The sequence below is a fragment of the Kryptolebias marmoratus genome, linkage group LG17 (genome assembly GCF_001649575.2).
Source record: "Kryptolebias marmoratus isolate JLee-2015 linkage group LG17, ASM164957v2, whole genome shotgun sequence".
Lineage (NCBI taxonomy): Eukaryota > Metazoa > Chordata > Actinopteri > Cyprinodontiformes > Rivulidae > Kryptolebias > Kryptolebias marmoratus.
In genome coordinates, this window is record NC_051446.1 from 546079 (window position 1) to 564984 (window position 18906).

Below are 18906 nucleotides of genomic sequence, written 5' to 3' on the forward strand. Positions count from 1 at the left end.
GAGACCGAGCCGGTCGTTCTGATATAAAATTTGTGGGGGTTCTTTGCCCGGTTCGGGCTGCATTAAGGGTAACGGAATAAGAATAAATAATAAAGAGACATTCTATTCGGTGTAGAGTAAGAGAGGCCTGCATGCATTGCATGAGGCAGTACAATGCCTTGCGAAGGCATTGTACTGCTCTCTATGCACTGCTGGCAGGCCCCAATAATAATAATAAAGAGACACCTTATTCGGTGTAGAGTAATAGGTGCCTGCATGCATTGCATGAGGCAGTACAATGCCTTGCTTTGCAAGGCATTGTCCTGCTCTCTATGCACTGCTGGCAGGCCCCAATAAAAATGGTGTTGCATATTGCATTGGCCATAAAAATCTGATTTTTGATCAACCTCTGCTTTTGTTTTTGTTTAACAAGTTTAAAGATAAAGCAAATTCAAATTCAAAATTAAAGTAAAATGCTCCTGCTACTCCTCCCCCTTTTTTCTGAAACAGAACCGCATTTATAATTCCATGTTTCAGAAACATCCCGAAAAACCGCACTGAGCAGTCAGGTGTATTAGAATGTTCAAACATCATCTGATCAGCGGTTTGTTTCATATCGCTCGAGGTGTGAGTGTCAAGGCCCCAAAAGCACGGAGCAGAGACAAGACCTCGGCCTCCCCATTTGTTTTGGCTGTCCTGTAGCCGTGGAGCAAGGCAGCTGCATCCATCAGGGAGTGTGCACGAAATGGAGGCACCTAGTTTTTAAGGTCACAGCCACAAAAGTTCACTGGAACACGACCGGAGTGAATGGAATGTCACAACTGCTGTGTTTTCAAACACAGTGGTAGTTCTTTTTCTGGAGGCAGCTTCAGATTCACCCCAGAGAGGCCCACGATGTCCACAGATTTATTGGGCTGAGTGTCTCCTGTCCAAGGAGCATGTTGTCCCAGTGTCCATGAGAAATGACAGTGTTCTGTCCAGGACATCAAGATGTAACAACAGGTCTGCCAGTCCCTGTGTAGATGGTCTGCTCTGCAGGGTTTGTCACTGCTGGTTCTGCTCTTGGTTTCAGTCCAGGGTCCCAACTGGCTGTGGGATTTGACCTCTAGGTGCCGTTGCTGCAGCTGATGTCCACCTCTGTTCGGGAAACGAGGTGCTGCGTGTACTCCTTTCAGTGGGCAATGTCTGGCCCAACCTGGTAGCAGAGATAGCAGAGGCCTACTTACCATTAAATTAGCCTAAGAAGAGTGGAGGCACTGGTTGGAGGGTTGCGAAACTCCTTTTATAATATGGACTAACCACAAGAATCTGGCCTACCTTCAAACTGCCAAGAGACTTAACCCCCGTCAAGCCAGATGGTCATTGTTTTTCGGCAGATTCAATTTTACCATCACTTTTATGCCAGGTTCTAAAAATGTCAAGCCCGACGCTCTGTCCACGCGGTGGTCTAGTCCCAACGCAACCGAGAAGGATGAACCTTCATCTGTCCTTGAGCTATATACGACCTTGGTCGTATATAGCTCTAGATTTCGTTACAGGATTATCTCCATCTCAGGGCAATACCGTCATACTTATGGTTGTCGATTGATTTTCAAAATCTGCTCATTTCATTCCTCTCCCTAAGCTTCCCACAGCCTTCGAAACAGCAGAAATCATGATTCAGCAGGTGTTCCGGCTACATGGAATTCCCATGGACATCGTCTCAAACAGAGGACCACAGTTTACATCTCAGGTTTGGCACAACTTCTGCAAAGGACTTGGAGCTAGGGTGAGTCTCACTTCAGGGTACCATCCACAATCAAATGGTCAGACAGAGCGATGCAACCAGGAACTGGAGGTTGCGCTGCGATGTTTGGCCAGCGACAACCCATCTACCTGGAGTAAGAGACTAACCTGGATTGAATATGCACACAACACTCACATTTCCTCCGCTACAGGCTTATCCCCATTTGAGGCCTCTCCACCATTATTCCCCAGCTTCGAGACAGAGATCGCAGTTCCATCGGTTCAAGCCCATCTACAGAGGTGCCGGAGGATTTGGAGGCAGACCAAGAGGGCTCTTCAAAGAACTGTGGAGCAAAATAAGAAATACGCCGACCGTCACCGCTCCTCTACACCAGAATACAAGGTGGGCGACAGGGTGTGGTTGTCCACAAGGGACATCCAGTTGCGGGGCGCCTCTAGAAAACTGGCCCCCCGTTTCATTGGCCCTTTTCCAGTGGAGCGGATCATAAATCCAACCTCGGTTCGCCTCACTCTCCCAGCTTCGATGCATATTCATCCTACCTTCCACGTGTCACAGTTAAAACCAGAGTTGCACAGTCCCTTGAGCCCACCTGCCGTCCTCCCCCCTCCCGCCCGGCTGATCGACCACCATCTGGCTTTCATCGTCAACCGCATCATCGACGTCAGGCGTAGAGGCCGGGGGTTCCAGTACCTAGTCGATTGGGAGGGTTATGGACCTGAGGAGCGCACATGGGTTCCCAGGTCATTCATTTTAGACGCAACTTTAATTACCAACTTCTATAGGGCCCATCCAGAGAGGCGTCCCAGATCGCCAAGAGGCGATCATTAGAGAGGGGGGTACTGTGAGGATCTGGAGTTAGCTCCGCCTGTGGGCGGCGCTACTAATTTTTCCTTTCTCAGCTGCACCTGGTTACCTTGATGAGCAGATCCAGCATTTAAGCCTCTGGCTGGTTCCAGATCATCGCTGGAGCATCAAACCTTACTGGTTAGAGTCTCAGCCGTAGGTTCTAACCCTAAGCAAGTGACCTTGTTAATTTGTTTGCCGTTTGCTCTTCGACTCAGGTTTTTGCCTCACCTTGACGATCACTGCTCTACTGGAAACCTACCTGACTCACGAACGGATTACTTACCTTGCCGGACCGCTGGACTTCTTACCTTCTGGATCATCAGTGGAACCTTTGTCTTCTCCTTGACGCCACAAACGCCTCCTAAACCTGTAAGAAAACGAAAGAAACATTATTCACAATTTCATCTGTCTCCACGCTGAATCAAGACCTGTACCCGAGACTCACCCTACTCCTTCTTGCCTTCCAGACTGTTCCTGAATGACATCACTGTAAATACATGCACATTGTAAATAAATCACTTACCTTATTCCTCATCTCCTTGTCTGGTTTTCGGCTTCGCTTCATGGACAAATTACCTGGTTTATGTCACCCAGAAACAAATCAGTTTAACTTTTGGTTCATTCGTCAGTTCCTCTTTAGAAAAGTTGCTGTTATCGGCACTCGCTTTAGACCAGGAACATAACATTACAATCCATTTTTTTCAAGAGGGGTCTGGCTGCAGATCATGGGGCAGAATCTCCAGTGTAAATATGTAATCTTCAACTTTGGAAACACCTAAGCATGATCTAAAACCCTAATCCCACAAATATATATATTTTCATTTAAAAATAATCATAAAAATGAAAACAAATAAAAAAAACCTACAATTTCCACCTGGTAAAGATGACATGTTTCCTGGATTACATATTTCCAGTCATGTGGGGTGGAGCTTTTCCTCTATGGTCTGCAGCTGGATGCTCTTGTTTTTTTTTTGTTTTTTTTTGCTGTTTAGTTCTTCTTCTACTGATAAAAGCATTTGCAGTAGATGAGCAGCAGATAAGGTTCATTGGTGCCCCCTGATAGATCAATTGTACAGACTGAACACTGTGGGTTTATCAAATTTACCTGACACTTCATAAATTTTGGCCAGTGATGCATGCTCATTTCCATCCGTGTACATCAAATGATTACTTTCACTAAAGTCTGTCCAGTGTTTAATTGGATATTTTGCTAACACTCAGGTATTCAAATCTATATAAGACTTGTGAAACACAAATGTTGTGAAACAAATGTTTCTCGTGGATTTGGAACAAAAACACACAAACTTCACATGTGGAAAATCACATGGTTCTATATGTGAGAACATGCTGAATTATTTTTCATAATGTAAGTAAAGTAAGTAAGTAAAAATTTATTTGTATAGCACATTTCAGCAGCAAGGCATTCAAAGTGCTTTACATAATAAAAACATCATTAGGATTACATTACAATCATCAAAAACATCATTACAATCATCCAAAAAAAAAATCATAAATGATAATCATAAGGTCAATATGTCATAAGATATTTTGTTCAGATCAGCTTTACACCTGAATATGTTTGCAGACTACTAATTAAAGGCAGCTCTAAACAGGTGAGTTTTCAGCCTTGATTTAAAGGAATTTAGTGTTTCAGCTGTTTTGCAGTTTTCCGGGAGTTTGTTTCAGATTGATGGTGCATAGAAACTGAAAACTGCTTCTCCATGTTTGGTTCTGGGGATACAAATTAGACCAGAACCAGAAGACCTGAGTGTTCTGGAGGGTTGATACCACAATAATAAGTCTTTAATGTATTGTGGTGCTAGATCGTTTAGTGATTTATAAACTAATAGAAGTATTTTAAAGTCTGTTCTCTGAGCTACAGGGAGCCAATGTAGGGACTTTAAAACCGGGGTGATGTGCTCTATTTTTCTGGTCTTGTAAGAACACGAGCAGCAGCATTTTGGATCAGCTGCAGCTGTTTGATTGATTTTTTTTGCATACTGTTTGCAGTGCATAGTGACAATAAGGGTTATTCATTTTTAAGACTGATTTGCAACAGGATGAGTCTGTGTTGAATAATAATTTTCAGTGTGATTGCTGTCTGAGTGTGTGACCCATTTTAGCTACTAGTTTAGGCTAAAATGCCCCAAAACTGTCTTTAAATTGACTCCAAACCTTAATTCAAAATGTTAAAAATAAAATGGCTAAAGTCTATCAGAGCATAAAAAAATCAGCAATTTAATTTAACCTTTTGCTGGGCTTAATGAGAACCTGTAGAGCAGTGATTCTTTCCTGGTGGGTCTCACTTTTTTTTTGGTCATGAGTATTTGCCTGAGCAAGAAAACAGTAAGAAAAAACATCAGGGTTCAGATTATGTCAGTCCATACGTTTAATGCTTGAAAAAGTGACTATTCAACTAAAGGTCCATATTTTAAGTCCTTTTAAAACTACTTGTCAGTAGTAGTATTTTAGGTATGTGCACGAAAGCACTGTTGAGTTTGTTAGAGAGAGTTCTGGTTTTCATTAAAATGCAGCAAAGTGAGTGTTGAAAGGAATATTTGCCACTGGCTGGTTGTTTTTATTTATCAACTTGTTTTTTTGTGTGTTGGCACACTGTGATATTGTACTCTACTATATCAGGTTCAAACTGCGCCATGTTTTCATTGAGTAAATTTCAAAAGTTGAAAATGTTTCTCAATTTGGGCCTGTCATTAAGGGGTGGTGGTGGGTTCTGAAGTCAGACCAGTTAACCCTCCCGTAGCTTTTGGGTAAAATTGATCCGAAGTTACTAGAGCTTCTCCACCTCTCTTTCTTTTGAGGGCTTCAGGAAGATTAGGAACCACTGATCTTAAGTGATCAAAATTATAGTTAAATATGGAGCAGAGTTGAAGCAAGTGCAACATCAGCTGAAATATAGTCAATGTGAAAGTTCAAGTAAATGTCTCCTGGGTCAGACTCAAAAAGTTAGGAAATCTGTGCTGCTTTTAGTAGTTAGAATTCTGTGCCACAACCCTGACCAGTGTCCCAGTTCCTGCTGCTGAAAAACACCCACAACATGAAGCTGCCACCACCATGCTTTACCAAGGGGGTGGTGTTGGGCAGGTGATGAGCAGTACCTGGTTAATGTTTAGAATATCCATGATTTTTTAGAAATGAGACCAAACAGTTCAGTCTTGGTTTCAGACCAGAGAATCCCGTTTCTCAGTGTGAAAGTCCTTCAGGTGCTTTTTTTGTCATGGCGGTGCTTAAGTGTCTGACCCACATGCAGAAAACACTCAGAAAATATCAACAGCAGTTTCTTTTTAGGAAAAAAAAAAATTTTCTCAAATTGTTTGAGACTCAAACGGACCCCTCTGGGAAACACAGGATTCGGTGGCTCAGGAGTCAGTGATCCCTTTAAAGAAAGAACTGGTTAGATGACTTGGTTTCTGAACTGGTGGTTGGTTTGATAGGAGGTTCAGCTTACAGGTGTTGAGGTGAAGTTCCATCCAGGGAGGGAATTAACGGCTGGCTATGAGGAGATCTGAACTCACAGGAGGCGTCAGAAGATGTCAGAAGAGTAGTGGAGAGCGAACAGGGTTTGATATGTGGTGGTTTTGAAGGTGGAGCAATCAGGCAATGGTTGAATCCAGGCATGAACAAGACACAGACCTCCGAGCTGGAGCCAACTGGGAGCTGGTGACCTAGGAGGAGTCAAAAACACAGGGGATCAAAAAATGCAGCAAGGTTCTAAGCAAGTTTCTGCAACAAGATTTGAAGGGCTTGAAGTACCACATTGGGCTAACATTCAGGCATTGAAAAGACGTCAGCAAGCTCCTTATATGCAGCTCCGCTGATGAGACCAAATGGGCTCCAGGTGTTACTGAATAGTTGCCCAGCCACTCTCCAGAAAGCTCCTGGATGCCCCCTGCTGGACAAAACTCAGAATATGCTCCCAGAACCACAACAGTACCACCCCGCGCCCCCTTCAACAGCTGCCCCCTGGCAGCCCAGAAGACGTGGACGGCAAAGAATCACAATAATCAGAGATTAAAGTAGGGTTGCAGATAAATGACCGGGGCACCCAAGACAGTAGCCCGTAAGGCAGCGGAGAACAGATTCCAGTTCCTGGTTCATACGTTCAACCTGGCCATTTGACTGGGGGTGATATCCAGAGGTTAACGAGACATGGGCTTCCAGGGCTAAACACGGTCTGATAGAATCTCAGCAGGTATTCCATGCAGGCGAAAAACATGTTTAACGAGCAGCTGGGCAGTCTGGAATGCTGAAGAGAGTTTTCTGAGGGCAATTAAATGACAGGATTTTGAAAAGCGGTCAATGATGGTCAATATTGTGGTCATACCTTGTGAGACAGGGAGTCCAGTGACAAAGTCGTTAGCGATATGGGACCAGGGTCGTGTGGGAATGGACAATGGTTGGAGTAGGCCAGCAGGAGGTCGATGAGATTGTTTATTTCGGGCACAAGAGGGACACGCTGAAACATATTCCTTAATATCTTTGTACAGAGATGGCCACCAAAATTTTTGTGAGATCAGTGCAATGGTATGGCTGGATCCTGGGTGAGCTGAAAACTTAGAAGCATGAAACCAGTGAATGAGTCTTGAGCGAACTGATGAAGGGGCATAAACCTTGTTAGGGGGACCTCCAGGAGGAGCTGGCTCCTTTAACTGAGCCTACCTGACTACATCTTCTATCTCCCAAGAAAGGGAGCCTACCGTACAGGTGGGAGAGAGGATTGGAGGGGGTTCTCCTTCAAATTCGTCAGGTGAAAACTGTCTGGAAAGGGCATCTGGCTTGACATTCTTGGATCCTGGGCGGAAAGAGATGGACAAGTTAAAACGGGAAAAGAACAAAGACCACCGGGACTGGCGGGAGTTCAAACGTTTCGCTGATTGTAAGTATGACAAATTTTTATGATCTGTCCAAACTAGGACCAGATGTTCCGCGCCCTGAAGCCAATGATGCCACTCCTCAAGGGCCAATTTTATGGCTAGCAGCTCACGATCGCCAATGTCATAATTTCTTTCGGCTGAGGACAATCTACGGGAGAAAAAAAGCACATGGATGTAACTTCTCAGACTCTGATCTTTGAGACAGGACTGCCCCAACACCTGTATCTGAAGCATCAACCTCGAGGATAAATTGTTTCAACGGGTTGGGTTGAGCTAGGATGGGTGCGTCTGCAAACCTTTGTTTTAGCTCTGAAAAGGCCAATTCTGCTTCAGGACTCCAGGAGAATGTGACTTTAGTGGATGTTAACGCTGTTAGAGGGGCTACGGTCTGGCTGTAGTTTTTGATGAATCTGCGGTAAAAGTTAGCAAAACCCAAGAATCTTTGTAGTTGCTTTCTCGAACGTGGAGTGGGCCATTCTAGGACTGCTTTAACTTTTCCTGGGTCTGATCGAACCTGTCCACTCTCAAGAATGTGTCCAAGGAAAGTGACTGATGTTTTGTGAAACTCACATTTCTCTCCCTTGATAAATAGATGGTTCTCCATGAGGCGCTGAAGGACTAGGCAAACATGTCTCTGATGCTCAGGTAAGTCTTTGGAATAAATCAGAATGTCATCCAAATACACAAAGACGAACACATTGAAAAAATCTCGTAATACATCGTTCACAAGGGCCTGGAACACGGCTGGACCATTAGTGAGGCCAAAGGGCATGATGAGGTATTCAAAATGCCCCAAAGGAGTCTTGAATGTAGTCTTCCATTCATCCCCTTGACAAATATGGACAAGATGATAGGCATTGCGGAGGTCCAATTTTGTAAAGATTGTGGCTCCCTGAACAGGTTCGAAAGCTGATGTTAGAAGTGGCAACGGGTACTTATTCATACCGTAATGTTTTTTAATCCCCTATAATCAATACAGGGTCTTAGCGTGCCATCTTTCTTGCCAACGAAGAAAAACCCCGCCCATAGTGGAGAGGATGATGGTCGGATAATACCAGCTGACAAGGAATCATTAATATATTTCTCCATAGCCTGGCGTTCAGGACGGGAAATATTATAAAGGCGACTGGAAGGCAATGGAGCTCCTGGGAGGAGCTCTACGGCACAATCGTAAGGGCGGTGAGGCGGCAAGGACAAGGCTTGGTGTTTACTAAAAGCTCGTTTTAAATCGTGGTACTCTTCAGGAACATCAGACAGATCTACAGGGTCTGCCTCATCAAGAGGCACAGTAGGAGATCTTGGAGGCAGAGCAGATCACAGACAGGAGGAATGACATTTAACTGACCAGGATTCGACTCTAGAATTTTCCCAGTCGAGATGAGGATTGAGAGTCTAACCATTTAAAACCTAGAACGATGGAGGGATGTGGTGTGGGGAATACAAAGGAGGAGATAGTTTCTTGGTGATTTCCTGAAGTTACTAGCTGAACAGGTTGAGTCTGATGAGTGATTTTAGCCAGTTCTCCTCCATCTAAAACAGTTACTCTTAAGGTACAAGAACTCAATTTTCTTAATTCCAAGCTGATCTACTTATGTCTGGTCAATTAGATTTTGTTCACAGCCAGAATCAATTAGTATGGAGAGTTCAAGAAAGTTGTGGTTGAACTGAATAGTTGCTGGCAAGGTTAAACAAGGGGACATTGCTAAAGCGGTCTGATCCGTCAGATTCCCCACATCTGACTGACCTGCTCTTTTGGCCGGACTGAACCAGGGGCCAAAGGCTTAACAGGGCAGGCAGCGACAAAATGATTTGAAGCACCACAGTAAAGACATAATCCTCCCTCTCTTCTCCTCTGTTTCTCCTCAGGAGTTAAACAAGTCCGGCCGAGCTGCATGGGTTCAACTTTGGTCGGCTTGTTAACAGAGACTACAGGGAATGATGTCTTGGGCGGCTGAGAAATTCTTCTAGGAACTAACGATCTTTCGTTTCTTTGCTTTCTTCTATCTCTCATGCGGTCATCTAGGCGTGTGGCTAGGGTAATAAATTCATTTAGGGTATCTGGTTCATCCAGGATCTCTAGTTCATCTTTCAATGACTCATTCAATGACTGAAAGTAAGCTGCTTTTAATGCACCGGAGATCCAATCAGATGCTGCTGCTAACGTGCAGAAGTCTATGGAGTGCTCGGAAACTGAACGAGATCCTTGCTTTCAGTCCCATAGCTCACGAGAAACTCGGGTATTGTCGGGATCCTCAGAAAAAGTAAGTTTAAATTCTTCAAGAAACTGCTGAAATGTGCATCCAAAATTTACTGGATCTCTGAATCTACCCTCCGCCCATCTCAAGGCTTTTCCGGTTAATAGTCCAACTATGTATGAAATCTTGGAGCAATCATGGGGAAAAGACTGGGGGGCACAGTTAAACACTAGGGAACATTGCAAGAGAAATCCTCCACAACCCGACTCACCAGAATACTTATCAGGGTTGGGGGAACTGACTTCACTGATAGTACTCGACTGCTGGTTCTCCACCGGGGGGTTTCTTTGAACTGGGGCATCATCTGCTGAAGAGGAAGATGTGTTAGACAGGAGTCTTTGAAGTTGAATATTTATCTGATCCATTTGTTGGGATAGCACATTTTGTTGATTGTGTAAAGTTCTGAGCATATTCTCATGGGACTGGTTTTGGTCTGCTATTGAATTTCTGAGAGCCTCTGCTAGGCCAGTTTGGCCTGAGTGTTCTGTCATGGCGGTGCCTAAGTGTCTGACCCACATGCAGAAAACACTCAGAAAATATCAACAGCAGTTTCTTTTTAGGAAAAAGATTTATTTTCTCAAATTGTTTGAGACTCAAACGGACCCCTCTGGGAAACACAGGATTCGGTGGCTCAGGAGTCAGTGATCCCTTTAAAGAAAGAACTCTGGTTAGATGACTTGGTTTCTGAACTGGTGGTTGGTTTGATAGGAGGTTCAGCTTACAGGTGTTGAGGTGAAGTTCCATCCAGGGAGGGAATTAACGGCTGGCTATGAGGAGATCTGAACTCACAGGAGGCGTCAGAAGATGTCAGAAGAGTAGTGGAGAGCGAACAGGGTTTGATATGTGGTGGTTTTGAAGGTGGAGCAATCAGGCAATGGTTGAATCCAGGCATGAACAAGACACAGACCTCCGAGCTGGAGCCAACTGGGAGCTGGTGACCTAGGAGGAGTCAAAAACACAGGGGATCAAAAGATGCAGCAAGGTTCTAAGCAAGTTTCTGCAACAAGATTTGAAGGGCTTGAAGTACCACATTGGGCTAACATTCAGGCATTGAAAAGACGTCAACAAGCTCCTTATATGCAGCTCCGCTGATGAGACCAAATGGGCTCCAGGTGTTACTGAATAGTTGCCCAGCCGCTCTCCTGAAAGCTCCTGGATGCCCCCTGCTGGACAAAACTCAGAATATGCTCCCAGAACCACAACATTTTTGAAATTCCAAACAGACTTTCAAAGCCCAGATTGGCAGAGACCTGCAGTTCTGGTCAACTTTCTAGAACTTAGTCCCATCTCCACACAGGTTCTCCGAAGCTCAGTCAGACTGTCCATCAAGTTCTTGGTCACCTCTCTCACTACAGTTCTGTCTTGATTGATCAGTAACTGACTCCGGAAGAGTCCTGGTTGTGCCAAACTGTTTTCATTTGAGAATCGTGGAGTCCGCTAAGCTCTGAGGAACCTTTAGTGCAGCAGAAATGTTTTTGTAGCCTTCCTCGGGTCTGTGAGTTGAAACAATTCTGTCTCTGTGCTCTGCAGGCAGTGCCTTTGACCTCATGGTTCAGTTTTTGCGCTGACTGTCAGCTAGGAGGCCTTCTATAGAGAAGTGTGTGCTTTTCTAAATCATGTCCAATCAGTTGAATTTACCATAGATAGACTCCAGTCAACCTATAGAAACATTTCAGCAGTGATCAAGAGAAATGTGAGGAACCTGAGCTAAATTTCAAGTGTTGAAGCAAAAGGTCTGAATACTTATGAGATATTTTGTTTTTTTTCTTTTTAATACATTTGCCAAAATATTTTAAAATCTAATTTCACCTTGCTGTTATGGGATACTGAGTATAGATTGAAGGGGAAAAAATAATGTAAACAAAAAGTAAAGAAGGTCTGAAAACCTCCTGAACCCACTGTAAATCAATGTCTGCATTTTTATTTTCCACAGTGAGCCGATTGTCAGAGGCAGGAAACTGTCTTATCATCCATTAAATTAAACTTTAATTAAGACAGGTGGTGAAACCACAGTCATTGTCCCGGTACAGTCCATCGGTCTTTGTCTCATGGAGATCACAGAACAAGAGCCAAACAGTCTCCACATTCCTCTTGAGGTCGCTTTCATCTGGGACCAAGAGTTCAGATGAGGCCCCATTTTCACAATGGATTTTAGGAGAACAATGAAACAACACAAACAAACCCAGAAACGCACAGAGAATTAGTTTTCTTTCTTGCTTTTGCATTCCTCATTTTTTATTTTCTCTACACACTTAATCTTTGTGTAATTGATCCATGTGTCAACAAACATTTAACCAACTAACTTAAACAAATGAAGAATGTTTCAGCCTTGGGGTATTTCTTGAGATTTTTGCTTAAGAAATATTAATGTGTAAGCAGATGTCTGATAAAGAGTGTGGATATGATAAAGTACTTAAAAAAACTCAAATATAAAAGTCCTTTACTTTAAAATGAGTGACTGAACACCAACAGGTTGTATTTGTTTGACAGGACAGTATCTAGGAACCGTAGCTTTTATACAGGCATTATTTGTGGTGAGAAACAGCCTCATTTGCTGAGTAGGAACACATTTTCACAGCTCAGCACATCTGATACATGCAAATCTTTGAAAGTCTTTTTTTTTTTTTTTTTTTTTTTTTTCAATTTTTTCAACTTTACTTGTATATTAAAAATATTTAATGCCAGTTGTGAAAAATAACTACATAATATCTGATTAGGTTTAGGTTATCTTGAGGGTGAGTGTTACGGTCCGCATAGGACCCACAACATAAGGAGTCCAGACCAAGTTACAAATAACAAAAATGTTTTATTTTACCCAAGTCTGGACACAGTGGTACAGGGAATCGTGGCAAAATAAACAAAAGTGTGGGAGCGCTCACGAACCAGCCAGCAGTTGACCGTCGGATTCGGGCTGCTCCCCTCACCCTGCCTCACAGGATCACAAGCCCTACAAACAAAAACCGGAAACCCCAGCTTAGCCTACGATTCCCCGACCAAACAACACAAACAGGTCATCAACCAACAAAAGGTGGCATCAATCAGGAGGAGCGGGAGCGAGGCTCAGAGTTCCACAAACACAGGGCACTCATCCGAACCTCCTCCCCCTGGTGGGTGGGGCTTGAGCCTTTTAAACCCTTTCCAGCCAATCAACTGCAAGAAAACAACCATTAAACAGGCACTCATTCACATCAAATGACAGGGAACGTCACACCTCCACTCTTAAATGCTGCATTGTGATTTCAATGCACCATGCAGCATCAATAGTAGAAATGGGACAATGTGTCAGCTAAGATGTTATCCTTACCTTTTATGTGTTTCACCTCCAAATAGAAAGACTGAAGGTAAAGGGCCCATCGCATCAGCCGTCGGTTGGAATTACGCATTTGCTGAATAAAGACGAGCGGGTTATGGTCAGTATACACCACAATTGGGCTACTAGAGGAGCCCACATAAACCTCGAAGTGTTTTAACGCCATAACCAGCGCCAGTGCCTCTTTCTCTATCGTAGAGTACACCTTCTGGTGTCTATTAAATTTCTTTGAGAAATAGCACACAGGATGTTCGATCCCATCTGGACCGTCCTGCAAGAGAACCGTGCCAGGTCCTGTGTCACTGGCATCCACCGCCAGTTTAAAGGGCACAGTATACGCTGGTGCGGCAAGAACAGGGGCATTACTCAAGAGCGCTTTAACACACTCAAATGCATGTTGACACTCCAATGACCAAATGAATGGAACTTTTGGACTCATCAACTCTGTTTCCGGAGGCTATTCCCTTGCGCAAAATAACTGCGCCGTCAGTTGTGAATGCATTGTCAGTGTCATAACTCAAACTGACGTCAGTCGGAAGTGAAGCGTAGGTCTCCTGAGCTTTACCCGTAAACACGCACTGCAGTAATAATGGCCAAAATTGTTTTGGCCATTGTAATGATGTAGCCACTCTTTCGAAAAGAACAAAATATTTGTCCACATCCTTTTCTGAAAAGGGTGGTATCAAACGGACGCATTTACTCATATCAAAGGTAGGCGAACCCCAAGGAGCAGTAGAACCGCTCAACTCAAGCTCTTTCAAACGAACTTCTTTTTTTGCTTCAGTCTCCAATTTACGCAGTTCAAACTCATGATCCAATTCCCGTTCCCTGAGAGCCAAATGACAGAGTTCAAGCTGCAACTCCAACTCACGAAGAACGGAAGAAGCCTTTTCAGTCCCAGCACTCCGACTCTGTTCGGGACTAATCTGGACATCAGGGCTCAGATCAGCGTCAGAGTTGATTTGAGGAGCAACATTAGAACTGGTTTGAGAAAGAACACCAGCATCAATTAAAGCAGAGACAATCTCAGATTTAATCTCTGCCTTTTTCAACTGCCTAGACACAGAGATAGAAAACTCAGCAGCAATTAACAACAGCTGTTCCTTTGTGCAGCAATCAATTTGCTCAAAAGTTGGATTTTCCGAAAACTCTGTCACATTAAACTCCATTTTATTTTTCCAGAAATTACAACGAAACTAAAACAAAATGCTCCAAGATGCCAACTCACAAAATACCATTAAATACAGGGAAAATCTGCTCTAACGTTTAAATTACGACGTCCCAAAACGTCTCAACAAACAAAACAGGCTTTCAAGTCGGACGAGCCCCCAATATGTTACGGTCCGCATAGGACCCACAACATAAGGAGTCCAGACCAAGTTACAAATAACAAAAATGTTTTATTTTACCCAAGTCTGGACACAACAGGTCATCAACCAACAAAAGGTGGCATCAATCAGGAGGAGCGGGAGCGAGGCTCAGAGTTCCACAAACACAGGGCACTCATCCGAACCTCCTGCCCCTGGTGGGTGGGGCTTGAGCCTTTTAAACCCTTTCCAGCCAATCAACTGCAAGAAAACACAACCATTAAACAGGCACTCATTCACATCAAATGACAGGGCACGTCACAGTGAGTATGTTACTTTTCAGAAATGTACAAGTAAATACTGTTGACTAGCTAGCTTCTGACATATTCTAGTTTAGTTAGCAATATATATATATATATATATATATATATATGTGGGTGTGTGGGTGTGTATAGTATATTGATGTGCATCTGACATCCAGAGTAATCTGCTTGCAGATTTGCTGCTGAGATGATGATAGAGATGCTGCAGGGAGAACCAAATGATGAAGATGAGGAGACAGCTTGTCCTGATTGAGAATTTTGATGATGATTATGACTCAAGATATTTGCTGCAGGGTCGAGCTGGAGTTGTGGGTATGTCTGGGAATCTGGCTGTCCTACATGAATAAGACTTGTCTGATGAGGAAGCTCAGACCCAGTCCAGTAGACTGAGTAAAAACAGATCATTACTGGAATGACAAGAAGCTATAAGATTCGGAGGAGCTGCCCAGAACATACACCTGGATCAACAGCTGTTTCACTAAAAGATGCCGGGGATATAGTCACGAGTTACACCATTACTAAGGAGGTTCTTATATGTACCAACGTAGAGGGATGAAGAACAGTCACAGCAAAAAGAAAGAGTTGAGAAGCACTGAGAAGAAGAATTTATTGGTTTTATCCTCCTTAAAGAGGGGGAGAAAACCCTACATCTTTCCATTGCCTCAATGGGAAGATGTGGGTAAAAATACAACATGAACTAACTAGCCACAGGAGGTCCTCAGACAGGAGGGTGCACGATCTGCCCCAGACAGAAAAGGCAGCAGTTCATGTTTCCAGTGGCAAATTTGTGCTCCAGTGATGCGATCAGTTGTCTTTTATTTGGTCACATTTCATTATTTTACAGTAATTACTCTACGGATACAGTACAGTTCAACAGGCCTGTTATCTGTTATCAGAGGTATGTGTATGTGTGACAGATTGACAAATAAATATGTTGCACATATTCACTGCTGAAGTAATTATTTAAACAAACTATTATCATATTATAAAGGTTTTTCATTTTAAATCACATTCAGATGAATGGGTCATTTTGACCCATGTGTGTAAACCAAATGTAGTAGGCTAATACAAAAATTATTTTTTAATAAAATATGAAAAGATAAATGGAAATAGGATTCTTGGAATATTAAGTCATAAAATAAATTAATTAAAAAAAGAGAAAGAGAGAGAGAGAGAGAGAGAGAGAGAGAGAGAAGAAGAATCTCAGCCAGCATTAAACAATGTGGGTCATTTCTGACCCATGTTGCGCATTAGAAGAGTGTGTGTATATGTTGTGCATATGAAGGTAAAGAAACTTTTGGACAACTGTGACTGCAAGTAAGATTTTTGCAGAAGTTAAACCCAGAACTTCTAATTATATAAAACAGTTTTATTTTGACAATTTGTCTCTTTTGCCAATGTTGCCAGCAAACCGTTTCAGTGAGAATAAACATCCTCAACAAATTTCTGTCTTGCAGTTCCAGGATGGTGTGTGGGCCCTGAGTGCCACCATCTGTGACGGCCTGATGACCATGGATGTGATGCTGTGCACAGCCTCCATCTTCAACCTCTGCGCCATCAGCATCGACAGGTCAGTGTTCACCAGAGCAGGTGCACCTGAAGATAAGCCAACACCACAAAAGAAAACTAAACAAGTGAACAAAATGTAAAAAGCAATAAGAACTAAAAACATGTGCTGCATATGTATATGTTTTTTTTTTGTCCCAATTATGGCTTTATGAGCATACCATAAAGTCACTTGAACTAACCTCTGAAAAATGGAAATAAGGACTTAGATGTAAAGTTCACAGAAATCAGACCTGCATTTTATCTGACACAAAATTAGTACAAGATCCCCAGAACGAGGCATCATTTTTCAATAGTTTTTAAGAAAAAAAAAACATGTAAGAAAGAATCATTTTGAACCTTAACTGTGGGTGGCAGTGGCTCAGGAAGTAGGAGTTTGTCCTGTAACCGGAGGGTTGTAGGTTCTGTCTGTCTCAGCTGTTGTCTTTGGGTAAGACACTTCACCTACCTTGCCTACTGGTGGTGATCAGAGGGCTCATTGATGCTGGTGTAATGGCAGCCTCACTTTCTGTCAGCCTGCCCCAGGTTGGCTGTGGCTACAATGTAGCTTACCACAATCAGAATGGGTGAATGAATGATTGTAGTGTGAAGAGGTTTGGGGTCCTTGGACTAGATAAAGTGCTATACAAGTGTAAGCCATTTATCATTTAACTAGGGGGCTAACTTTGGGAAAAGGAGTAAGTGTTTTGTTTTTCTTTGTTATTTTTTTGTTCTACATGTTGTTAAGCTGGCATAAATACCTCTGTGGGTTTCCAGTGTCTATCTGTGCAGTGCATCTTAGAGACTTTCTCCATCACACATTTCTGCAGTGAAAATTCTTTCTTTTCTATTCATGCAGTTTTTTTTTGTTTTGTTTTGTTTTTTGTTAGTGAACTATTTCTGTATTTCATTCACCTCAGAACTTGGATGAGAATGAGGTTACATTCAGTTTAAATGTGTTCCAGTTTCAAATGTGTTCAGAAAATCAGTGGGATTGTTGTGCTCAGTAACCAGGCTATTTGCCAATATCAATATAAATTGATGAATTTCTCTCCTGTTCAACATTGTAACATTTTTCCCAATAGAGGTAGTTCAGTCATATGTGTGCAAATTATTTAATGAGATACAAAGCAACAGAGGTGAAACAAGTCACTCCAGCTATCACAGGCACGAGGCAGACATATTGAATTTAGAGGTTGGAGTTGGTCACAAATCTCTGACTTTCTGAAATGAAATTCCATCCTTAGGAGACCTACCAGTCGATGTTTCCAACTTTCTAATTTTGATGACAAATACAATTAGATCTACCTTTTTAAAATTTTGTGTGGTTGTTAGGTGGATTATAGCAACACAGTGAGCATCATGTTCATTGATCACACACAGCTTGAGACTCATGAGGATATTTATGATAAGATAAGATAAGATAAGATATTCCTTTATTAATCCCGCAGCGGGGAAATTTGCATTGTTACAGCACAGAGGACAGAACAGAACTAATATACAAAAAATACAAGTGAATATAAAAAATACTGAAACAGTATAGTAGAAAAATAAGTAAATTCCGATTGTATATGTTAGGGTAAGCAGATAAATGATGTTACACATAGACTAAAGTAAATAAATAATTGCACATAGTATATGATAGGCAAGTTATGTTATACATGGTGAATTTTGATAATGCACACAGTTGAACACCATACCAGTGATAAGTAAGTAAAGCGAACAGGTTTATTGCCTATAGTAGAGAGTAGTGAACTACTGAGAGCAGCGGGTGTTGTACAGTCTGACGGCAGCCGGAAGGAAATACCTGCGGTATCTTTCCTTCACACACTTAGGGTGCTGCAGCCGGGCACTAAAGGAGCTGCTCAGTTATGTCAGAGAGTGGTGCATGGGATGGGACAGGTACTCCAGCATGCTGAAGCTTAGTCCTCATTCTCCTATCTGCCACCACCTCCACTAGGTCAACATGACACCCCAGGACAGAGCTCGATTTCCTGAGGATCTTGTTCAGCCTCCCCCTGTCAGCAGTGGAGTTACTGCTGCCCCAACAGACCACTCCATAAAAGATGGCTGATGCCACCACAGCATCAAAGAAAGCCTTGAGAAGAGCCCCCCGCACACCGAAGGACGTGAGTCTCTTCAGGAGATGTAGTCTGCTCAGTCCTTTCCTGTAGAGGGCAGCTGTGTGGTCAGTCCAATCCAGCCTGTTGTTAAGGTGAACACCCAGGTACTTGTAGAACCTCACAATCTCAATGTCAATTCCCTGAATGTTCACTGGCACAGGGGAGTGTTATATGCCTCCTTGGCATTGGCAAAAAACAGATCCAGTATTTTATTTTCTCTGGTATGGCAGGTGACATACTGGGTGAAGATAGACAGCACTGAGGATGGAGAAGAATGGTTAAAATCCCCAGAGATCAAAAGGAGGGCCTGTGGGTGCTGGATCTGGATCATGCTCACAGCTGAATATAGGACGTCACAGGCGGCGTCAGCAGAGGGAGGGGCGTTCGCAGCTATCACGATAGCATGTGAGAATTCCCGTGGTAAATAGTAAGGTCTCATGCTAACGGTTAACAGTTCAATATCTTCACAACAAATTTGTTCTTTAACAGTGATGTGCCCAGAATTACACTATCTGTTATTCACAAATATTGCCAGTCCTCCTCCTTTCCTCTTGCCACTCCCCGCTGTCCTGTCCGCCC

General features: G+C 43.0%; 1 protein-coding gene across 1 annotated transcript in view; it reads left to right on the plus strand.

The window, feature by feature from the left end:
* Positions 1-18906, plus strand: part of drd4a (dopamine receptor D4a) — a 47711-nt gene that overhangs the window by 13817 nt on the left and 14988 nt on the right. The window contains exon 2 of the mRNA XM_017439547.3: positions 16117-16229. Within this exon, the coding sequence (XP_017295036.1) occupies positions 16117-16229 (113 nt within the window). The remainder of the gene's footprint in view (positions 1-16116; positions 16230-18906) is intronic.